Source organism: Sander lucioperca, chromosome 16 (assembly GCF_008315115.2).
Source record: "Sander lucioperca isolate FBNREF2018 chromosome 16, SLUC_FBN_1.2, whole genome shotgun sequence".
Classification (NCBI taxonomy): Eukaryota; Metazoa; Chordata; class Actinopteri; order Perciformes; family Percidae; genus Sander; species Sander lucioperca.
Genome location: NC_050188.1, coordinates 6,952,422 through 6,978,937, shown reverse-complemented (window position 1 = coordinate 6,978,937; position 26,516 = coordinate 6,952,422). Strand labels below are relative to the sequence as shown.

Sequence of the window (26,516 nt, the reverse complement as noted above, 5' to 3'; positions counted from 1 at the left end):
CATGCAGAATGCATTTGTATTGATGGACCCAGTGGTAGGGCTGGTGGGGTTGAAGAGTTAAAGCCAGACTCACACATAACATTGAGCTCAATGTCTCAAAAAAAACCTTTTGGTATCGCCTCAGCTCGCTTGGAACGTCAACATCTCCAGCAAACATAACAATCCTCTGGGAAAGAACTGAAAGTTTTATTTTGCACACAGCAATCAAAGTCACACTGTCACGATTATGGACATAATGAAAGCCACAGTTAATTTGATCCATATTGAGATCACGATTATTTATCACAATGATTAGATTATTCTATTCTATTACTGCTAGTATTGCATACATTGTAGGAACTTTCTGTATTACATTTCACTGAAATTGTATTTTATATGATTTTACGTGACAAATAAATGGATTGATTGATTGATTGAACAGTAACAGAGATTACGTCATCAGTGCCCGTCATCAGAACCCCCCCCCCCCATACACACACACACACACACACACACACACACACACACACACACACACACACACACACTAAACATCCATGTACCATGCATTCCCATGATTGGCAGAGAGATGGAGATGATAGACTGGCTCCCCTAATCCAAAATTCCTGTACAAAATCTATAAATAAATAAATTACGCACGGGTACAGGTTTACAACTGCCGGCACCACTGCTTGTAGCCACACCCAGCAGTGATGTCACAATATACAGACACACCCTGGAATACACTTGCCACTGGAAGTCTGGGAAAAACCAGATTTTTTTTGCTGCTGTGAAGATGCTTTTTTAAGACACAAGTTGTTGAGAATCCAGTCTGAGGCGTAACACTGCTATCTAATAGGTACTGTAAACAGCCAACATCACAGTCTCTCCTCCTGCAGACAGTCAGAGAAAAAGAGATTGACAGAGGTTGTGCACAGGTTAAATGTCCACACCGCTGCTGAAATAATATACTGGAGTTTGTGGCATAGCAAGAAAGATGAACATCATGGAGGGTTAGATGAGTACCTGAAGAGAGGGAAAGTGTTTGCCTGATGGCACAGTTTGTCTGAAACTCTGGCTTTTCTTTGTTCAGGCAATTATTGACAGCGCTACTCATGTTGTTTACAATTTCAGGTTTTTCTTCACTTCGCATATGACCTCAGCATTGTGATTTTAGCCACAATTTCAGCATTTTACCTGTGCAAACTCCATCATGGTTATTTCAACGTGAGGCGTGCCCGTGCTTGAAGTCACTATTGTATGCATTGTTCTCTGCCTTGTTCTCTTGCTCTATTATTCACTGTGTGTCCACGTTACAACAACAGCTCTTTGATGTTATTGTTATTGATAGTACCATGTGTATGTTTTCCATCTTTTTCTTTCAATAGATAATTGTGCTTGACTACAATTATTGATAAAGAAAGTTGGGAAAAAGCCTGAAACGCTGAAGGTGAATAGAAAGCTTTCACTACAAGCTGGAAAATAAAAATGTCACACCAAAGTGAAACATCGCTTTGAGTGCTGCTAGGCTGGGAGTCCAAGTGCAAACGCCCCCAGAATGCAAGTGAGTGTGTATGCATTTGTATGTGTGCTCGTCTGCGGCATCCATGGGGAGTCTTTACTCATCTAATCACTTCACCCCCCTGAGTCGGCATGCTAATTAGGTCTAAAATATACATCATAGTTTCCCTCGTCTCTTTAATTAAAAGTTGATGGTAGCTGTACAGCTATCAAGTGATATGATCAAAATGGGTGGCTCAAGTGCCATTTTAAGGACAAAGAATACCCAATGTTATAGGGAGATGGAATGCTATATGCCTCTTTATGCTCTCAGAAAATGTGCATCATTGCCTTTTTAACTGAGCCTGTGAAGAAAAGGAATAGCTATAAAACTCTAAATGATGAAATCATTCACAGAAGAAAAGAGATCTGGCACAGGTTAATTATTTCAGGCGCTGAGTGGTGGAATACATTTTCAGCATTCAACTTTGCATTCAAAATAGCATTTGCAAGGTGCACAGGTTTTCCCTGTATGAATTGCACTAAACCAGGTAATGAGAAGGATGTGAAAGGGGAGCTCAGGAAAATGTTTCTGAGCAAGCAACCAGTCATGATGTGATAAATGTAAAGGTGGATGAACTCAGTTAGTATGCAGCATCGAGAGCTTAAGTGTTTTTTTTCAGCCCCAGTAAAATATTCTAGATCCCGCTCCTTCTTAGTCTAACCTATAAATGAGCAAATAATAACTTGTATTGCCCCTATGTGTAGAATTGTCATATGATCATATAACATATTTTTCAATTATTCTGACTGAAAACACTTGGCCGCCGGGCCAAACAACTTTTCTGGAGGAAACCCTGGTCTTCTTTCTTTTGCATTTGTTGCTGGGCAGTTAGCATGCAGTGGGCTCATTAGAGCTTTTAAACAAAAACAATGAGCTGAAAGACGCTAAAATGCTGATGATGGTGAAGATTTACAAAAAATATGTTTACGGCATTTACTATCTAACTGGGACGTTTTGGGACCGATTGGTGTATCCAGCTAATTTAAATGGCTCACGTTACTGTATTGTGCAAACGGTTAAATTCATGTAATATCGTTTGTGGAGTTTTCTTTTGCGGGCTGTAAATGTTCCACCAAAACAAGTTCCTTCCGAGGCTATTTTGCAGAGCCACCGTCGCCCAAGACGATTGTGATTGGTTTAAACAAATGCAAACAACCCAGAGCGTTTTTTTTTTTCTCCTATCCTGGAATGTATCTGTGGTGTAGCCAGACCTTACTCCACAGCGCTATGGAGGTCTGGAGGTCTGGCAATGTGAGGCTAGCCGCATGCGTTGCTGTCTGCCACAGTGTCTTTTTTGATTCTACCAATGAGTGTCCATATTGGAAAATCTCAAATTCAACACAGTGAATATAACTACAATGAACACCTACAGTGATAGTAATTGCCTTTGCAGGGTGCCTCTATTATGCATTTTCTAATGCATAATGAATCTAAGTATGTTTAATGCTGCAATACAAAATTAATCTCCAGTTATTTGCATTGCAGCATCTGCACCATCTGCTCCAAGGTTGTTAGCAAAATAGTTCCTAGAAATAAGAGTAAGACCACTCACTTGATGCATACATCTACAATTTCACATGTGCTACTGTAAACGGTTGTCATGACAGCACACAACATCATGTCTATCTATATATTGGTGACGGCACTTCTTGTTGATGTTCGAAGTATTTTCCAACAAAACAAGGCTAGCTCGCCCCATCCTCCTCATCATCCCGTCCCCTCCCCCTCCCTTCCGTGCTTCCACGCACTAACCCACCAACCCCCACACATAGATATAGAACAATAGATATGACATGACGTCATAACTAATGGCATAACTGTCCGCCATCTTACTAGGGTACTGTTTACAATTGTCACCTATGGCAGCAAGTATGGTTATCAGCTATGCAGCACCTAACTGCTTTACCAGAAAGACCAAAGAGACACAGGAGGCTGCCATCACTTTCCACATGTCAGTAGGAGTAGATAGAGTATTTTTCTCTTCTTTTTTTAACTATAAATACAGAAAAGTTGGTGAACTAGCTAGCTAGCTAGTTACGTTACCTAGCAACTGTTAACGGACCGGCTGAGATGTCAGTTATTGGTGATTGTTAGCTAGCTCTTAACAGCATTTATGAACAGCAAACATTGTTTTAGTTGATTGATTTTTGACCTCAAATAAGACATTTAGTAACGTTAACGTTATAACAGTTTTTTCTAACACGTCGTTAATATTACCCCTACATTGACTGCTGCGGCTGATTTCACTCAATCTGTGTTAAGTTTTCAGTTAAATTAAAGTTAACGACAAGTACTAAATCCAGCAAGCTAACGGTATGTTAATCTGTGACGTTACACATAGAGTAAAGTTACGTTACACAAATCAACATTAGCCACACCCAGCAACACGGAGCCCTAACCGACCAGCTGCACTTAACGTTACATTTTCACCAATGTTGAATCCTGCTGTCAGTCATCATATATATTTACATCTATTGTTGTCAGCTTACCTCATTCCTTTACACGATTTTCCTTTCAGTAAAGCAAATTAAAACTTAATAATCCATGTCTTGATGAGGGAAAGTAACTTCAATCCAGAAAGGATTCCTACTTCAGCAGCAAAGTCTCTGCATTACTATCGTAAATGTAATTTTCATAACATTAGTCCATCAGCAGTTCTGGTGAAGTCATTATAGTCTTTATCAACAAAAACTCATTGAAGCTAGCGAGGCTCTTCAACTACTCCGCTCATCGTCAAAACAAACTCCATGCCGGGCCGGTTGACAGTAATACAAAAGTGAAACAAACGCTAAACAGGAAGTAGCGGGGTTGATGGGAAATGTGGTCTTATAGTTGAGATAAAATCTACAGCCATAAATAAATGTATTAATAAATTACAGTTGGATGTTTCTCTCATGCGTCTTATCGTAACTAGGGCTGAACGATTAATTGCATTTTCGATAATATCGCGATATGTTAAAACGCGATTTCCTAATCGCAAAGGCTGCGATTTGATCACATGACTCACGAGAGCAATCAGTCTGTACTCCGTAGAGAAAGCATCAACTAGCATGCTAACGCTACACTGTACCTTGAGCTGATTTCTGTCATTCAAACAACTCTGATTTCTGTCATTAAACTACAACTACGAGTTGTAGTTTAAAACTTTTACAGCCATTTTAATAAAATGAAGGGTTTTATTCGGGCTTGAGTCTATACATGCAGTTAATGGATACAGGCACACAGAACTCAAGGCTCGGTTGGCAACGATTAGCTCTGATTAGCGGTTAGCTCCGGTTAGCGGTTAGCTCCGTTATAAAGATACGAGTGGAGGAGCTGCCACTGAGAGAGGTAACAACCAGACTGATAAATGACGTTCGGGGAGCTTTCACAACAGCGTGGCCGCGGTGTTCCAACAGTTTTATTAGTACAGTTAATCCCACGGCAAGAACACCAGCAACTAGCTAACGTAACGATAGCCTCTGAACAAGTGCACACGGCAGCAACTTCACGAGGGGGAGGGGCTGGAGGCAGATCCTCTCTGTGCACTGTAAAAAATTACGTGTGTGTGTGTACTATATTTTTACTTATTTAACTGTCTAGTGTGTAATTGTGTGTTCATACTATACATTATTATATTATTATTTGTTGAATAATACAGAAGACAAAGAGCTTAAAAAAATAATCGAATCGAAATCGCAATATTTGGGGAAAAAATCGTTCAGCCCTAATCGTAACTACCGCTCTATAGACCATAATACTGAATATATTTAGGATTTCTACATTAAAAAATATTGTTTAATGTATATTAGCCGTTCAGAATACCAAAGACAGTTTTTACATATTAAGTTCAGGCAAAATTGAAAAAATTAAATTATTACCTGCAATATAAATGCAAAATTATAAGATTATCTTTATAATTGAACGAATTACTTGTTCTCTTGCTATATCGATCAAAATTCCACCCAAATCTCTATTTTTTTTGTTTCTTTCTAGAAAGGCACAGTTGTCTTACAGTCATTACTTTGAATTAAAACCACTATTGATGTATTGGTAGAAAAATATAAGGATTATAAAGACAACATGAGCCTCTTTCCCCATTGATTCCAATTGAAACAATTCTAAAACTTAACCCTGGTAAGATGGCCGCCAAGTGGTTCCATCCTGGAATGGCAAGTCAGAATTACATGTCATATCTATTGTTCTATATCTATGCCCCCACCCCCCAATCCTACTTGTCGGTTATTGGCTGGAACGCTGGAACTCTGTTTGTGTATGTTTGGTGGTGCAGGTTGGCACAGATTATTTTGTTGCCGTTTGTAGACTCTGTACTCTCTTGTCTACAGAGACTGTGTTTTTTTACAGTGTGTTCAGGGGACAGGCAGCCAGCAGATAGTGAGGAGATGTTTGCTGTATGTGACAAAAAATATTGTAGCCTAAAAAATGCATGACATCGCTTAGAGCACCTTTAACTCAGTCTAATAATGTCACGTATGGATGAGTAACATGTAAAAGAATTTCTCATGACAGTTGCAAGATGCAAACATATGTCTGCAAAATTGTCAGCTTCAGTTTCAGAAGTTCTTTGTCTGTCCAGACAAAATTGTTAGATTTTGTTGTTCGCTTCGCGCTACTAGGGAGAGGAGAGGGAGAGAGGAGGAGGAGAGGGAGACAAGTAGAAGGAAGGTTCTACACAGGCGCGCAGACTTGGTGGATCGCATTTCACACACTTTTGCGTCACCATATGCACGCAGATTTCCCCCCCATAACGCTCGTCTAAATGCGGAATAAAAAGTGAGAACGCAACGCCACTTTTGCGTTTTCTCTTCAGATCCTTTCCGTCTAAAGTTATAGGCCTCCAAACCTGTATTCTTCATGCTCCACTGGGTGATTGATTTAAGGTGACAGGTTGAATATGAAGGTACTGAAGAGGTTGCTGGCCGTCACATCTGACTACAACAGAATGGGTCACTGTGGGTACACAAACATAAAGAGGGTCATGTTGAGGTGACGAACTCAGGTCACAGAGCAACAATCTCAACGTTTGTCATGGCTGAAGTAAACTAAGAACTTTCATTTTTCAGGTGACTTTCGATTTATTCCTTTTTCTGGTTAGAGCTTCAAGAAAAATGGCCAGTGGCAGTTTTGACAAGGGGGAAAAGTACATCACAAACAAACACAGTTGTTAGCTCAGGCTGTGAGGTCACATAAAGACAGTCCACGGTGCACATACAATGACAGTAGCTAGAGGGGTAAAGGAGGCCCTCGCTGTGCTTGGTATTCCCAAATTCCATCAGAGCCTCTCCTGTTTCACATTAACACCCCTGGAGACCCTCTCAGGTCCACACTCTGCAGCCTCAAACACTTGACCCAGTCATGATTGATAGGACAACACTGCACAGGGCTACCAATCACTTTACATTTTATCAGATGGATGCACAGGCGGTATGGGATTACAGTTCCCAACTGTTGTCTACACCCAGCGTTGCATGCAGTGATCCCAGGATAAAGATCAATTCATTACCAGCATCATTCATCACAGAAAGGACAGTTCCAATCAACTTTACATCACTTAGTGGTACTTGAAGTATTTGTCCCACATGAATCTGTAGAGCTCGTATGCAGGCAATTTAAAATCTCATTTTCTGCACACGATTCGTCTACAACTTTTTTACTCATTTATCTAGTGCGTATTTTTCCCAATCAATCCGTGATTTGTGCAAATCCGTTACAGCAGTGCCCATGAACAATGCACAAAATAATCTTGTCCACTGGCCTAACAAATCAAGTAGCACTGATTGCTTGCACACAGCCATCATTGTCTGTGATATGCCTTGCAGATATGATTAAAACATGAATGAATATAATGCTCTGACAATATTTTCAACGTGTGAAGCGTGAATGGCATCAAGAAATCCTTCATGCACAGGCATTAATGATCTCCCATGGACTGTGGGGCGATTCTGCAGTAACCAAATAATAATGAACAATGGTCCTGAGTAATAGAAAGATTATATTTTATACACACATCTCATGCAGTGTTTTCCCTAGGTTTGTAGAAGACTAGTTGTAGCTGTAATAGTAAGAAAAAACCCTGACATGTTGGTGCAAGGAAGCAGTGATGACTGCAGTGCACACTGACTCCAAAGCGGACATTTAGGAAATAAACATCATAAGACATAGCCATCAAACCTGCTCAGTGTGATAAACAAAGTTATTATATAATGAAAACTCAGTTGGTACTACATATGTAAAGAAATGTGAGTACAAATCCAATAATGCAGGGCTGGGCGATATGGAGAAAATCAAATATCACAATATCGATACCGCAACGATATTGTAGTGTTGACTATTGGTGCTTTCACAAAATATTTACACAATGAGATTTTAGATAAATAATCATCAGTAATGTGGATACAATGACTAAGTGGGTAAAGGCAAATAATAGAGCAGTTACAACAGTCTGGTAAGTTCAGAAAATGACATCGCTTTACTGTAATGCAGCCTTTAAAACCAGGAAAAGATAACGCTTATGCCATATCACGATATTACGATATCCAAAATCTAAGACGATATCTAGTCTCATATCACGATATCAATATAATATCGATATATTGCCCAGCTCTACAATAATGCATCCAATATATCGAGTAGGCCTACCAAAATACAGGAAAGGAACAACTTTAAGGGCACAACGAGCAGCTCCAGCAGTGCTTTGACCGGTTGGTATTTTTATGACCTTCAAACTGTCTGCCAGGCTGTGTGGCATTTTGGTAACTCGGTATTCTGCCTATTTGTACGGGACACGTCGGATTACCAGAGCTCATTCATACTGTGTGTCGCAGACTCCTTTCCCACATGTTGTTGTTGTTGTTAAATGTACGTTGTACTTTCAAAAATGCATTACGAAGCTAAACTCGCTTACAGTATATGATGTAACTATTTACAATGTGAAATACAGCAGAATTACAAATTGTATTGCAATAGAATGTACAGGTGACACTGCATTTGTGGGGGTATCTATTTTAATTTTTTTTAACCTGAAACCTTTGAGGCGTCGTCTACTTCATAAATGGCATCAGGTATCATAATTGTGACATCATCAAGAAGGTAGGCCAGTTACACTTAAACAAGCTGTTAGTTGTGCTGTGGGCATCAGGTCCTTCAAGGAAGCTGGAAGCTGGTTTTAGGAGGAGCTGCTAGACCATTTATGGCATAGAGAAAGACATCCAGTACATCTTCAATAGAAATGTATTATCATCACTGTGGAAAAAAAAACGTAATTGTTTTCTGCCTCTAGGCCTTCCCCTGATATTGAACTGAATGAAACAATCTATAAAGGGAAATCCTCTTTTGATTGAACTTCATCATTATGCACGCCTCGATGGGGGACTGCGAGAAAGCATTGCTTCATTTAAAGAGTTCACAAGCCATAAAGTTTGAGAAGCATCGCCTTATGCCACTGCAATCATTTTTACAATAAAACTCCCAATTGTCATCCAGAGCTGTAGCATTGCTTTCAGACTATAGGAGTCTAGAGATAGGAGTAGGTGTCAGGTGTGTGAAGGGTAAGGTAAAGACACTGATTCGAGGGTGGAGAGGCTGTAATCAGTTGGAAAAAAGAGAGACTTTCCTTTAATCTAGCAGAGTGGCTTTCAGCTGTTTGTTGAAGAGGTGCTGAGGAGCCTCAGAGGAGTTTGCAACAGTTTTTTTGATAGACTGCCAGATATTCACCACTCAAGCCTACTACCTCGACAGAAAGACCAACCACCACCAACTAACTATAAAAACTTTAAACATTGTGTAAGAATTACTCCCATCTAGCGTTGAGATCATATATCGCAATCAGCTCTCTCTCGCCACGCAGTATTGAAACTACGGTAGCCTTCACGCTTCAAAAAGTGAAGGTGTACAAAAGGCTGTCTATCAGCCGTCATTGTTGGAGTTAATGCGTTCTCTTAATACATCCATTAGTTCATGTCGGAGAGTGGCGTGGACGCGCGCTTCACACCACGAGCGGGCCACCCGACGGAAAGGAGAGAGAAAGAAAAGGAGACTGCAGTGGTCCGGAGGATAATTAACTAGTTGGGATTTGGTGTGTGCGTCCAAAGCAGCTCCAATGTTCACTCTTTTTTCTGATGACGCCGGTCTCTTGCTCTTTTCAATATCCTTTTTCTTTTTCTGGGCGAAGAAGACTCCTGGTCCTCCATGTTTCCTTCTTCAAACTTGCTGGGGCCGGGAAGCGACGATACCCATTAGCAGCAGCTGTGAGTCGGAAATGCGAAAGGCGGAGCAGTATAGCCTGTATGTCCCTTACCGGCTAACGTATATTAAGATGGCACATCATTCTGGAGCGTCTACTCCAGTTCATGCAAGCACAAATGTACAATTCCAAGCCAATAGGAATACTTGGAATTGATGGTGGTGGTCAATATTCATGAAAAAGGACAAGTTTGTGAAGGGCAATACAGATTTTGATAATGAACAACTACAAACGTTACACAGTGGGGCTTTAAACAAAGACAAGAAAGACTAGGCTGGCATCTCTCAAAGTGGTCAGTGAAACAGTTGGGATCATTAGAATGATTAGTAGTCTCAATGTTTTGGGCCACGTTATCTGGGCCTATTAGTATTTTCCTAGGTGGTCATTGCTCCATCAACAGGAGCAATAAACATACTGTAAATCAGGTACACCCATTGAGTGCTAAAAAATATTAAAATGACATTAGATATAGACGTATTATATTAGACAAACTAATTGTGTTTGTCAATTACAGTGGAGAAATGAGAATTTTTTTATGGATACTATAAAATCATGTGGATGAAAAGGGTGATCGAGAAAGTTGATCCTGTGGGTTAGCTTTGGCAGCTTACGTTATAATTCACAGACTAGTGCTGTGTCTCAATTTGAATAGTTCACTTCTATGTAGTACACTGTGTACACATCTACCTACTTGCGTAGTGTGTGAATTTCGACAGGGTGGTGTAGTCTCCGTTTGCACACTGCTGTTATGCACTGACCGGAACTGACGATTACTACATTGAACCGCTTTTTCTTCTCCCTTTTTAATGGTGAATTGCAGCCGGGCGGAGCATTACTGCCACCTAAAAATATCTGCCAGCTTTAAAAATGAACGTGCTTTTACCGTTTCTTACTTCTTACAGCAACCCCTGCAGCTTCCTCGGCCGTCATTTTTGGTGGTCCCTCCCTTTCCGGTACATAGCTCAGATGGTGAGCGTCCAGCGTTCCACACCCAACATTTTGACCGTTATGAGTGCAGCATCCTGGTACTCATTGTGCACTGCATTTTGCCATACTTGTCACTGTAAATGCACTCAATGCACTCAAAATAGTAAGTGCAGTACGGATATAAGCAAATTGAGACACAGCACAGCTGTCGCTCAGCCCTGAATGTGTGGAGATCTTGATTATGGTGGTACGGTGGTATCAAATTTGTGTCATGGTAAGAAATGCCTGTTTCCTGGGAGGATCAGTGATGTGATCCCAGGAAGTAGCCTAATATATATTATAATAAATATAATATAGAAATGTGCAAGAAAAGATTCAACCCCAACCCAGAGGAGAGAAGCTGCTCAGCTGAGGCAGAGGAGGTTTAAGGTTTTGCTTGTGAGAAAGCTTAAGAAAAGAATATGCATCCAGTGCAGTCATGTCCCTTTGGGTTGTCCAGTAAATGAAGCCGTGTGTTGTTTGTGATTGCATTATAGATGGCGCTCTGTTATTGTTCCTGTTGCTGTTTGGTCCAGAGGACAGAGCTGTCAATTTGCCATGCCATTATATGCTCATATTTATTCCTTAAAGGATTTATTCATATTCACCTAGGTCCTTATATCTATAGTCAAGATTAGGTCTTTTTAGTCGACAAGTAATTGTCATACAAATATTGCGATTAACGATTGTCTTTTTCTGTTAATGTTATGCCACACAGCGCTGCTGTTGTGTTTGGCTTTGCAACTAGACCTAAATCCATTTAGTTAATTTCAACGTCTGCTCATCGGAACAATGCGATCATGGACAAAGGAGTGTTTTAATTAATCTTCCAATTCTTTCCTGAAACAATGTATCGTTGCAATATCGACATCCATGTAATTGGTCAGAAATATTGTGATATTTGATTTTAAAATTGAGTCATTTTTAGTATGATTGTTTTGACCACAGTTAACAGTGCTGGGATAACCCACAATTAAATTTGCCACGTAATGTTAGCCATGCACCCCCACCGGCGAAGTAAGTCTCCCAGCGGCGGGGGAGTAACGTTACAACAAACCCCTCCCCCCCATGTGCTGAAAAAATCTGAGAGGGGACACTGACATAAACTCAGCAAAAAAAGAAATGTCTCTTTTTCAGGACACTGGCCCTCATTTATCAACCTAACGTAGAAACCAGTGCAGATATGAGCGCAGAAATCTTCTTACGACGGGCTTCACGTGTGATTCATGAAACGTTCGCATCACACCAATCAGAGCGTAAGAATGGTCGTACATTGATAAATGCAGAGGCTGGAAACAATCGTAATTTAAATATCACGCCCCAATATATTTTCAGTTTTGAGGCCTCGCCCCTACAATTTACGACATGGCGAGACGTAATCCGGCTGAGAAGCGGCACTTTTCAGAGGTGGAGATTGAAACCCTGATATCTCAGGTTCACTTGCACTAACGTATGTAGATTTGTCAGCCTGAAAACTGTTATTAAAGGCTGTAGAAAGAATGGGGAATGGAAAGAGATCACTGATGCAGTCAACAGTGTTGCCGTGGTGAATCGGACTCCAGCTGAAGTTTATTTAATTTATACATCCTTGACATGTATGCTATAGTCCCCATAGTAATATACAGGCTTATATTGCAATCTCTTAGGCCTACATGATTTACGTATATTTAAATAAACACATAGTAGCGGAGTTTATGCAGTGTCTTTTATTTTACTCGTGTTTTTTTCATGAGTCAGAACTGTGAGGGAGAGCGCGTGTCCTCCGCCCCCCGTGCTGGACCCCCACCTCGACCCTGTCTCCTGACAGCAGAGGGACTGGAAAAACAAGCCAAAATATATCGGTCAATGGCAGAAATAAATGTTGTGCATCGTCATGTTTCCTGTATTGAGTATCATTGCCAAACATAACAATATACCTTTTAAAAGCGAGGAATAATATCCTGTCTCCTTCGTATAGCCCCAGTTGGGGCTGTGCTGGACACTGCTCTCTGGGCATCGGGTCATCTGGCTCCAGAACCCCACAGGCTAAAACAGTGTTGCAGATTTTATCGCAGCCTACGCTCACGTTCAAATTGATAAATCCCTTGCTTTGCGTAGGAATCGGCGTACGCCCGTCCTACGCCTGTTTTTGGTCGTACGCACGTTTCATAAATGAGGGCCACTGTATTTTAGAGATACTTTTGTAAAAATCAAAATAACTTTAGAGATCTTCATTGCAAAGGGTTTAAACAATGTTTTCCATGCTTGTTCAATGAACCATAAACAATTAATGGACACGCACCTTTTGAACGGTCGAAAAGACATTAACAGCTTGCAGGCGGTAGGCAATTAAGGTCACAGTTATAAGAAAATTAGGAAAGTAAAGAGACCTTTCTACTGACTCTGAAAAACACCAAAAGAAAGACGCCCAGGGACCCTGCTAATCAGTGTGAACGTGCCTTAGGCATGGTGCAAGGAGGCATGAGGACAGCAGATGTGGCCAGGGCAATACATTACAATGACATCACAAAAGACAGCGCTCCAGGGAGACAGGAAGCACAGCTGATTGTCCTCGCAGTGGCAGACCACGTGTAACAACACCTGCATAGGATCGGTACGTCGGTACATGAAGCTGCTGGCTAATGTTAGCTTACTTTGCTTGCTAACTGTTCAACTGCCACCAGTAATACAATCTAAGTCAGTGATTCCCAAACTCTTTCTGCAGGGCCCCTCCTTTGTAGATACAAATGTTTTTCCATTTTGAAAAATATTTCCACTGGGAGATTGGCAGTCGGCTCCTTAGATCCAACTGTGCTCACCGCTACATATTTTCTTGCCTTTGTTTTGGTAGTTGTGGTGTTTGGTATTTGAACACCCTGCTATTTTGCAAGTTCTCCCACTTAGAAATCATGGAGGGGTCTGAAATTGTCATCGTAGGTGCATGTTCACTGTGAGAGACATAATCTAAAAAATAAAATCCAGAAATCACAATATATGATTTTTTAACTATTTATTTGTATGATACAGCTGCAAATAAGTATTTGAACACCTGAGAAAATCAGTGTTAATATTTGGTACAGTAGCCTTTGTTCGCAATTACAGAGGTCAAACGTTTCCTGTAGTTTTTCACCAGGTTTGCACACCCTGCAGGAGGGATTTTGGCCCACTCCTCCACACAGATCTTCTCTAGATCAGTCAGGTTTCTGGGCTGTCGCTGAGAAACACGGAGTTTGAGCTCCCTCCAAAGATTCTCTATTGGGTTTAGGTCTGGAGACTGGCTAGGCCACGCCAGAACCTTGATATGCTTCTTACAGAGCCACTCCTTGGTTATCCTGGCTGTGTGCTTCGGGTCATTGTCATGTTGGAAGACCCAGCCTCGACCCATCTTCAATGCTCTAACTGAGGGAAGGAGGTTGTTCCCCAAAATCTCGCAATACATGGCCCCGGTCATCCTCTCCTTAATACAGTGCAGTCGGCCTGTCCCATGTGCAGAAAAACACCCCCAAAGCATGATGCTACCACCCCCATGCTTCACAGTAGGGATGGTGTTCTTGGGATGGTACTCATCATTCTTCTTCCTCCAAACACGGTCAGTGGAATTATGACCAAAAAGTTCTATTCTGGTCTCATCTGACCACATGACTTTCTCCCATGAGTCCTCTGGATCATCCAAATGGTCATTGGCAAACTTAAGACGGGCCTTGACATGTGCTGGTTTAAGCAGGGGAACCTTCCGTGCCATGCATGATTTCAAACCATGACGTCTTAGTGTATTACCAACAGTAACCTTGGAAACGGTGGTCCCAGCTCTTTTCAGGTCATTGACCAGCTCCTCCCGTGTAGTTCTGGGCTGATTTCTCACCTTTCTTAGGATCATTGAGACCCCACGAGGTGAGATCTTGCATGGAGCCCCAGTCCGAGGGAGATTGACAGTCATGTTTAGCTTCTTCCATTTTCTAATGATTGCTCCAACAGTGGACCTTTTTTCACCAAGCTGCTTGGCAATTTCCCCGTAGCCCTTTCCAGCCTTGTGGAGGTGTACAGTTTAGTCTCTAGTGTCTTTGGACAGCTCTTTGGTCTTGGCCATGTTAGTAGTTGGATTCTTACTGATTGTATGGGGTGGACAGGTGTCTTTATGCAGCTAACGACCTCAAACAGGTGCATCTAATTTAGGATAATAAATGGAGTGGAGGTGGACATTTTAAAGGCAGACTAACAGGTCTTTGAGGGTCAGAATTCTAGCTGATAGACAGGTGTTCAAATACTTATTTGCAGCTGTATCATACAAATAAATAGTTAAAAAATCATACATTGTGATTTCTGGATTTTTTTTTTTTAGATTATGTCTCTCACAGTGGACATGCACCTACGATGACAATTTCAGACCCCTCCATGATTTCTAAGTGGGAGAACTTGCAAAATAGCAGGGTGTTCAAATACTTATTTTCCTCACTGTATATTCAACGTCGCTGCGTCCCCCCTCCTATAACTCCAAAAATAAGTCTGATTGTGTAGAAGTCTATGAGAAAATGATCCTACTTCTCACTTGATTTATTAACTCTGTAAACATTTTCATACTGAGTTTATGGTCTCAATCGCTAGTTTCAAGTCTTCTTCAATACAGCATGATGTATATTTTGTAAATTATGGTCCCATTTACTTTAAAGCTCCATTGTGTAATTTTTTGAGTTGATTCTTAGCAAAAAAACCCTTTGGTCTTTCACAAATATGTGCTCATTCATGTGTAATTATTTCCACCAACTAATCAAAGTATTCTTGTAAGTGTAGAATCTGACATTTAGAATCATTCAGAATACATACGATGCAGTGTTAAACAATTTTAATAAATAGAGATTTGAACCTTATTGAAATTAGTTTTGTGTAAATTGTTAATAATTGAGCAATGTGAAAATAATCGATTATTGAAAAATGAATCGAAAAATGAATCGTTAGATTAGTCGACTAATCGAAAAAATAATCGCTAGATTAATCGTTTAAAAAATAATCGTTTGGGACAGCCCTACCTCCATCTTTAAAATACATTAACCAAAGAGGGACATACCTCCGCTTTTCGCGGTTTTACACTCAGTGGCACCGTGATGAATGCCAGGGGGAGATTACTCGCGACTGCTGGCAGATTTGAAAGCCTGTTGAAGATGGAGGATCATGCTGATACTTTACTAACATTAGCTTGCATTCGTTTGGGAACCTGATAGCTGATGTTAGCAATGAAATGGTACCATTTAGCTTTAAAATAGAGGATAAAGTAGGAGGTGCTTTAGGGTGTGGCTACCTTGTAATTGAGAAGTCGCTACCACAGCGCTGTGCATAGTGTTCTAGGGTTGTTCCAGTAGTGTCCAACAGTTTCCCTAACCCTGTAATATGTTTTCTGGCCACTTGGGTACAGCGAAAACAAGTCAGCACAACACTGATTTATCCTCACCTTTTAAAGTTGAGATGGTGAACCTGATGGTGAGCAAACTGTTGTAATTGGGGGCACTAATGCATCAGATCAACTGAAGAATGGTCGAAACAGCAGCAGATTAAAGCAAATCAGACTGGATTTTATGTGTCACATTTCTTGGTGGGTGTACGGTGGGATGAGTTATTTATTTTTGGTGGGGTTATGTCCCCATCTAACCCCACTGTAGGACTGCTTTCTCAGGTACCTTCGTAGCATGGCCTTTTCTTTTATTGAAAATACATCTTTTTGGAACCTTTTTAGTTTGTAATACCACCATTATACCACTGTAAATCCACAGACAGAGCTTTAAGGACCATGCCGGTATGTTTGAATGCTTTAGTCCCTTTAAACACAGTTTAAATGTATGTAGTATTTTGAGAATAGTCATCTGACACCAGAAACCAAAAACGTGAGCACAATTCACTGTACACTATATTATGCTATACTAAAAGATGACATATTACAAATTTTCCCGATAACATTGTTTTTGTGATCGTTAGGATCCGAAAATGCGATCAAAAATTTGATTAATTGTACAGCCCTACTTTAATGACAGCCCTGTTCTCAACCATCAGTAGTAATAGCACATCAGACAGTCTATCATTGCTCAATAGATCCACAGACTTCCAGTAAATGTGCTTCTGCCTGTCCACTGAAGCTCTGCAGCTCCTTAAAGCATATTCAAATTCAGAGCCGCCCTTACAGCTAGCCTGACATGATGGCTGGGTAAACAGAGCGACAATAAACAATTACCGTTTATTAACTTTATTGAAGGTGTCCTGGATGACAGCTGAGATGACCGTGAGAAGATGGGCAGTGTTTGCAGACTTATTTTAAGGGTGGGACACCGAGAAAGCTGTCATCTTAGACGCCATGCTATTTTTCACACATTTTGACATACAATTAAATGAAAAGTGGGATATCCTTTTTGGCCAATTTCAGCGCTTTGCATTTATGGTTGTCTGAGGTCTGTCTTTTGTCTGCGAGTTCGTACAACTGCATAAAAGAAATGTCCCTTGAGAGCAAGAAACAAAAATTGCATGTCATTGTAGAAAGAAGGTTCGCACAGCAAAAACAATGGTTGAAGGAAACTGAGAGCTCTCAAAATGTCAAAACAGTCATTTCTTTGACATTTACACCAAATTCACTTGCTTTCATGAGATTTCAATTGAATGGCGTCAAGAGCCCACGCTTGCTATTTCAGACCAACTTCAGACCAACATTTGTATACCTCCTTTAACTACCCGGAACTCCCATAGCGTTTCCTCAGATCAAGCTCTTAAATGCTATGGATTAAAGAAGTAAAGATCACACTTTGCCAGATAAAAGACATGAAGAAAACAGAAGAAAAATCTATTTGCCATGACTTTTTTATGGCCACTGCACAGTAGGAGTTCTAATATAATTTTCCACATGCTCGGCCAGCACGTATACACACACACACACACACACACACACACACACACACAGAGATATGAAGCACAGATGATGACAATATAACCCCACACTTCCTGACAGCCGTAGCAAATGTATCAATTTGCCACTTTGCATTTTTTTTTTTGCATTTTCATAAATTAATTTCATAACTCCAGGCATTACCAGCACGATACACACTGCATACATTCTATATAGGGCTTGTTTGAGCGTGATCTCCATCTTCATAGCATATTTATAGACTTATAATGCGTCTGTCTTCATGTTGATAATCGCAAGGGTTCATTAACATTTGGCAGTGTGGGGGTGCAGCTCGGGAGGACCTTGTTTGATGGATGTCTCCCCTGTTAATTGATGTGTTGGGATTTAGCGCAAGAGGAAATCTGCCCCCAAGGGCTCCGCGGGTCAAAAGTTTGACTTCATTTTCAGGCAGGAAACCTAATAGCTCTGGCAAATGATCTTTGGACTTTTTATATCCCCGAATGTTAATTAAATTGGATGCCGCTACCAGCACGGCTAACCTGCTTTAAATAACTCTTCAAAGGAGTGAATGTAAGCTTTATGAAGGATGATGGCTACAGAGTAGAGATTCAGTGTGTCAGCGGAGGTGATACAACCAGCAGTAGACTCCAGCTCTGGCTGAATCAAATGGCTGGTAACTCTCAGTGATGTGCTTGTCATTCTTCTGTTACAATGACCTCAATACCAGGAGCATACTTAATATTCACTCCTTTCTTTTGTTGTACAGATTCTCTATATAGTAGACATATCTGTATTTCATGGTGACATGATCTATGACCACACCTCAGAAATATGACCTTTATAAATATTCATCATGCTCCTGCACAAGGGACAACATAGAAACTTAGTAGAATATTCAGTTACAGACCAAATCAGAAAAAGTGCCAAGAGAGGAAAAACTCCTTCACTGTAACTCCCTTACATACTGATGAACTGATCAAAGAACCCCCAGCAATATTACAATCAATGTTTTATCGGATGAATTGCTGTTTGATCAGACGCCGTCTTTAACGAAAACAGCACAAAGGATAGGACATAGGACAAAAGGATAAGACTGGAGATATTCTATATGTCTCTATATGTATCTTTCCATAGGTATCTAGTGTAAACACAAAACCCCCAAATGAATGAATCCACTATAGAGTGTGTGTGAATCCAAAGCCTGATATGTCTTCTTCCTCTGTGCCGTAGAGCTCCATTGTTGTCCAAAAAAACATTGAGCCGTTCCTTCATTACCATGACACACACACACACACACACACACATACACACACACACACACACACACACACACACACACACACACACACACACACACACACACACACAGATGCACTATTTGCTACTATTTGATGATGAGTATACTGGTTTTTATATATATATATATATATATATATATATATATATATATATATATATATATATATATAAAAAACAGTTTTCATTTTTTCTATTTCCACAGAAAGTCTAAACACATGGGCTGTACCTATTCCAGATTAACAGATCTGTGTAAATAGTCTGTTGGTTTATTTTGTGTTGTTCCTGTTTAAAAATCAGCTTCTTAAAAACAAAGCTTCCTTTCGTTACTATACGTTAGCTAAACATCGCACATCAATTAATGTCCATTCGTTTTTGTTTACTAGGGCTGCACGATATTGGAAAAAACTGACATTGCAACATTTTTTTTCTGCTGCAATATCTTGCGATATGAAATCTTTTTACAAGATGACATAAATAACTCTATTTGGAAATAATAAGTAATTCTCGACTACTGGGGCGATTTTGTAGGGGAGTGCATCTACATAGAAAATAAAAATGAAAAAGGAACTTTTCTTATGTGAACCATTCTTTGTAGGGCTGCCACCTCTTAGTCGATTAGTCGACTAATCGGTCGTTTTGGTCTTAGTCGACTAAGATTTCTTTAGTTGATGAGTCATTTTTTATGCTTATTCATGCTTAATTACTCATTTCCAAGAAACTTATGAGCACATTTCTGGTAAGCACAAGATTTAAAGTGGTGCTTTTGCAGGATTAATTGTGGAGAAACTCAGTTTTACAGATGGTTCATTAACTACATTTATATTGTGCTTTTCTAGTCTTAACCACCTCTCAAAGAGCACACCTCTGTCGATTACATCAACTAATCGATTAATCGACAAAATCATATAAGTGTTAGTCGACTAAGAATTTCTTTAGTCAAGGACAGCCCTAATTCTTTGTTGAATTCAATACTTTACAAACACCAAAGCAAGTAAGCGCTGTGACTACTCTTCTGAAGTGATTTTGGAGGGAAATTATGTATTTAAATACACTGGTTGACTGACACCATTGTATTCATATAATACAATGGTGTTCCTCTAAATTTGCTTCCTCTAAATTTCAGGTTGTTGTCGACTAGCAGGGCCTGCTTGTTTGTTTGATGAATTGATCAACATTGATTGTGATTGGTGGTTGGCTGTGCACGTAGAGCGTGCATGTCATGCACTATCAACAAACTCCGTATAACCAAGAACACTTCAATCAGTGTAAATTACGTTATGTCAGACACAGACTTCTGTTGTAGATAAGTGTTACGTTTCCAGCTTCGCGGCTCCGAACCGTCATGTTAGTTGGGCCAGACCCCTTGATTCTTAAGGCTAACTATATTAGATATAGTTAGCCTGGCTGGTAGCAGCTTTCTGGCAACTCTGCGCTTAAAAATGGCCAGGAGACGTCGTGATAACGTTGCTTTAATAAGGTGATTAATTTCGTCTTTGCATTGAACATAAAACACTGACTACTGTAGGTTCACTGCCCATGGAAAAGCATGTGCATCACTGTCAGCGGCAGCTGCCGCTTACAGTACTTTTCTACACACGGAGAGCCCCACTACCCATAACAAACCCTGTCGGACTAACGTTACGTCACATCCACACGTTGCCCACATGGCCACCTGTCTTAAAGGGGAAGGGTCGGCCGGTAATCATGTTAAAGGAGAACGGTAAAAGTTTACTTTTCTATAAAGCAGCAAAAAAGGTGTAGCGTTAACATCGCACATCCTGCGATGTGACTATCGCACATGCGCACATCGCGATGTAGACGATAAAACAAAAATATCGGGCAGCCCTATTGCTTACTGTAACCACAAAAGTTAGGCTGCTTCTGCACTATGGGGCCCATAGTGCAGGCACACTAGAGACTTTCCCCTCAGCTCACTTGAAAAGGGATCTAATGATTTAGTCGTGCAGACTTTCCAAACGTTATCGGACCGAATGGATCAAATTCTGATAGTGAAACAATTTTGCGTAGGTTGTGCCACTCAAAAAAATGTATCCACTGATTTGAAAACGTCTCCTTGCCATGTAAGTCTAAGGGAAAAAGTCGTTTTGGGACCCATGGCATCACACAATGGACACAGAAGTTATAATTCTATGTCCTGCTATACATTAGGTTTCCACCTTGTCTTGTTTGACTTTATTTGCACTAGGGCTGCAACTAACGATTATTTTAATAATCGATTAATCTGTTGATTATTTTTTCGATGAATCGGATAAAAAAACAAAAAAGCATTAATTTACATCAACTCAATACATATTTCCATACATACTTGTTGTTTTAGTTAATAGTTGTCTAAAGGTAAGTAACCCAAAGAGCAGATACACACACACACACACACACACACACACACACACACACACACACACACACACACACACACACACACACGTTCACTTGAAGCTTATTCATTAAATTATTACCATCATTGTAGTAAGTGCAAGTTAAGTTCATTTGTACACCACACTTAAACACAGCTTAAGATGACCAAGTGCTATAAAAGAACTTTAAAATTGTTATGTTGAGTGAGGAATAGTGGACCCAAATGCAGAGAGAGAGAGGCAGGCAGGAGCAGCGTTGAAACACAAAGATTTATTTCCTCAAAAATCAAAAAAACAAACAAGGAGTCCTGTGAGCTGTAGGCAAAAACTAATACCAGGAGGAAAAAAGGAGAGACTGACGAAGACGCACACACACTGACACGGGGGAATACAAAACGATCTGACAAGAGACAAAGGGAACACAGGGGTTAAATACAAGAGGTAATGAACAAATGAGGAACAGGTGACACAACAGGTGAAACACATCAGGGCGGGACAGGACAATCAACAAAGGCAAAAAGTAAAACTAGACATGACAGGACAGAAAACAGACTATCAAAATAAAACAGGAAACAGAACAACAGACAGGAAACAAGAAACAACCTAAACACAGAGACTTGACACACAGAACACAGAATACAGGAATTAACCAAAACATATACAAAAAACCAGGAGATAACTAGAACAGAAATCTACAGAAAATACAACCACAGGGAACATGAACAAATAAACAATAAAGACAACAGAAATGAACAAACAGGTAACAGAAATAACCTAAAACCATAACAAAAATGAAATTAAAAAGTACAACACACACAAATATATTTGTCAACAATAACTGATATGGGACAAAGCACAGAATATATACATGACAATAGATTGAAAAATAAATGGGCCAAAAAAGGCGAGTGAATAAAAACGTGTCTTTAGTCCTGCCTGCTTTACTACTGTTATTAACGAGCTAACGCTAGCTTGTCATGCTGGATAACGAGTAAATACCACACCAGCACCACTGGAGGGACTCATATAAGAGATTTATTTTGGAAGGCACTGACAAATTACATCTTCCCGTTTATTGGGACGTCAGATCAGAAACACATTTTATCATTTCATTTGGAGGACTTGTTTTCTTATCCTACATTTAAAGCTTTTATCCTCAATTCACTGTTCATTACGTATCTCCTTTTCCATCTTAACCACAAACAAACAACAACTACAGCATATCTTCACTAAGCTGTCATTAAGTCATATTTCTTATAGTGGATTTATTACGTTTTCAGCTCACATTTTATTATCTTTTGATAGGATATCAGAGATAATTACTTTGTGTTCCTGCAAGCTTCAACATTCCTGGCTTGCTTGTGTAAAATAGTCTCATTTCCTTGGCTCAATATCTTAGGACTGCAAAGTGGCTCCAACAAAAATTCGACATGCAATTAACAGCTGATAAGGGATAATTAAAGTTGTCAGTGTTTGTGTGAAACATTGCAGTTAGTTTGCCTGGGCTGTGAAGAAATATCTCTGCCTCTACATTTATCTGCAACTAACAGCTGATGATTACATCTTTTGTTTTATGAAAAACTAATTCAAATTTGGAAAACAAATTTGTTTGGCCCTTTGTTTCCTGGTGCACACCATATTATAGTACTTCCAGAAGTGGCAATGCAATGATAATATTTTGTTTTTTACTTTGGAATATATTAGTGAGCAGCAAAGAAACAACTGAATGTCTAATTGAAGATAAAAAAAAGGTTAATGCCAAAGTTCATTAGTAGCAAGTTCTTCCTGCAGACAAGCAAATAAATAAAACAAACTGGTTTCAAATTCACATTGCTCTTATTGTTAAACTTGGATCCGATTGCTTGAAGTGATGCACCATTTGTTCTCACATTCGTTCATGCTTAATATTTAATTTGGAAACACTTTTGGGACAGAGGTCGGCTGAACGGGAGCTACAAAGCTGATATCACAGGTGACAGTAGCTTTCAGGATGCACGCAGGACTTCTAATTTACATTCAAATCAACACACCAACTCATGAGAAATGTGTTTGCTTTGCAGCAGATTCATAATCTTTCTGTGCACCAATAATTCCCCAACTTCCCGTCAAAACCAAGAAAGCACTGGAAAAAAAGCACATGCACTTTCTCTCTTTGAGAATCAGAATAACTGCCCTCTGCCTCCCCTATTTGCCTCAGCTAAGCACACATCTGAGCATGCATTAGATCATCTCCATCTGTTCATTCACACACAATGGTCTTTCTATTTCATTTATACAGGTCTTGTCCCTGTAAACTATCCACATACTGTTCCTTTATTAGTTTTTGCTAAGATTGTGTAATGAACCAGCTAAGGTTTCCATTATGATTCAGTTGACATGCCTGCAGGCAGACTCTTTTTCTCTCTCTCCCTCTCTCTTGATTCTCTCTGCAAGTTGTTTAGTCTTTCAAGAGGAATACATTTATTGATCTGCAACAAATAAGACAAAATTCAAGGTCAATGAGAATATAAACTGCTCTCAAAACACAGGTGCAGTGATCAAATCAAAACAATGGTAGGGGAAACACTGCACATACATTTGCATATTTCAACTAAACTGTCAAAGTAATTTTCAATACCACATCCCTAAATATTTTTTTTTTTTTAAGAAAAAACTGCATGAAGTGCAAACACTGTAAAGCCTTGTTCACTGTACATAAATCTGGTGAGATTACAAAAAATAACTTTTTTTCAATGAAGGATTGTGATCATGAGGTAGACTGTTTACTTTAAACCTGTATTTACAGTACATAAACACTTAAGTTGTTTTGGTCCAAAAAAAAAGTAGGCTAACAATCCCATAGAGCCAACAATGTTGAGAAATTAAATTATATGACTCTCTGACACAACTAAAAATGTGAATCCCACTCATAATATTTTGGCATCAAAACTTTTGAAATCATCTTAATCTCTCCATTTCTAGAACCTGTATCTTCCTAGGGATGTTTTCACTTACCGGTACTTGGAAAGTGTTCAACTTTACCATCACGGAAAATGATAATAAGATTTTGCTGAACACTGGCATGTCTTCATCACCTTGTTGTTGTTTTTGACATTCTTTTGCGTGTGTCTCGTCCGTTAACCCTGCAGAGTCTACCATTTAATGTAAAGAAACAACACATGTTCAGTAATATGTTAATAGAACTAGAAACACTTTACGCTAACGATAACTTATAATAAACACAATAATACGCACAGTAGAATAAATGAGGTAATAAAGTGTCATGGAGTCAAATGCAAGAAGCTATCGATTTATCCAACTTGTTGTTCAACAAGTTTGAGGCAATTATTAACGTTACTGTTAACTTCAGCAGCTAGCTAGAAAGTTTCTCCGAGCGAAAATATACTATTATATTTCACTGACAGAAAACGTCTCACAGCATAACATAACGTTAGTTTAAGAAGTAAAATATCACTTCTAACTTACCTGTCTCACAATGAACTCTGAGTAAGGACTGCTGGGCGCCGCAACAGAGCCGTTGTGAAGATCAGTCAAAACTGGAGTGCTGGAGTAGCGCCTCAACACCCAGTAAATGAACACTGAAATATTACACCGCTAAAGAGTACTACTAAACACAAGCTGTAGTCTAAGTTAAAAAAAATAAAATAAACTAAAAAAAATCTAACCCTTTCACACTTTCTTTGTCCAGATTGTTCAACTCCAAAAAAATTGCTGTTTACTGATATTTCAGAACCATGGTCGGGGCCATGGATTCTAACTTACACAAACCTCAGTCAGATAAAGGATCAATGAGTCAGGCAGACTAGACTTACATATTCAACTAAAAACCTATCTGCCCCTGCACTCTCTCTGCTACCAGGGGATTAAGAGTTCTGGATAGCAGGTTAACAAGGGGCATGCATTTTGGTAACAAGTGGGATGTCATCTCTCTTTCATCCTCCCTCAAATAGCCTACTGCATTTAGGTATAAGACAAACCAACTAAATTTAGCTGGAGATAAAGGGGTTTCTGTTTCCGAAGTTATACCGAGGAGGACTATATAGGTTTTGTGAGGCTCAGATTGATTCACAGACAGAAAGTCAGACAGACAGTGCGTCTCAGCATTCAGTGCTTGCTGTCACCACCATTAGTGTGAGACCGACCAAACTTGCCTTCCCTGCAGTGCAGCACTGAAGGGTGCAGTCACCGACATGCTCTCGCAATTTTCTCCCACTTCTCCCCCCAAAAAGCTCCCACAGGTCGTATCCTAATACTATGCGGTGCCTTTTATCCCCACTCTCCCTTTCCCATTCTGTTGACTGCGACCTCCTCCCTCTTTTGCCTGCTTTTTACTGTGAAATGGAGCCCTTCTCAATCACACAGTGCTGTTGGCCTGCTTTTTTTATTTCACTCGTCTTATTTTGTTCTCTCTCTCTTTCTCTCTGGCTGGGAGCTTATCTGAGAGGCTCAGCTGCTGGTTGACTGTCCACAGAGAACCCCAGGCCACAACAAAAAAAAAACGGAAAATATATAGCTCTGTGGCGTGGCTTTATTTATGTATAGTACTGAAACGCTTTAACTATTTACGGTAACCTCAACTTGAAATGTGAAAAACGATAAGCCCTCCATTCTTCAACTGGCATGATACACCACTGGGTGGCTCAAGGGAGAGAGGTGATGGCTGTGTTTTTGAGTATGTTGGGACGTAATAATATATCTGCCCTGTCAAATTAAAACCGTGTATCTCCAAAATGTCAGCTTGATACAGAATATAAAACAGCCTTGTTTTAAGCTTGTGATGATGCATCTTTGGACAATTTGATGGAAATCTTTAACCTAAGATGTAGGATAGTTTTCTTAACTCTTCAATAGAATATGAGTAAAAAACTTGACTGGAGACGATTTAGCTTTTTATTAACTTAATATATCTGCATTTATATGGAGATATTTAAGAGATCAGCCACATTGTCGTCTTGATCTGTTTGCTAATCAGAGTGTAAAGAATGAGCGATGCCCGAAGGAGGAAGTCTTGGCCTGGATGTCTGCTGGCTACATTGGAACCCCAGAAATGACCGTGGCAGCAGCTGGATAGTGCAGGGGTATTATCAGCAGGGCTCTAGAGTGCGACCAATTTGGTCGCACTCTAGAGCCTTTGTAAGGGCCTTTATAAGGGTGCGACTAAGATTTTTCCTAGGTCGCACCGGTGCAGCTAACATCCTCGCATCTTCTGCCTCTCCACTAACGAAGCGATGT

General features: G+C 39.9%; 1 protein-coding gene across 1 annotated transcript in view; it reads right to left on the bottom strand.

The window, feature by feature from the left end:
* LOC116035804 overlaps window positions 1–26,516 on the bottom strand; it is a 41,464-nt gene that overhangs the window by 4,410 nt on the left and 10,538 nt on the right. Inside the window, exon 7 of the mRNA XM_035993410.1 lies at window positions 24,750–24,862. Coding sequence (XP_035849303.1) covers window positions 24,750–24,862 — 113 coding nt within the window. The remainder of the gene's footprint in view (window positions 1–24,749; window positions 24,863–26,516) is intronic.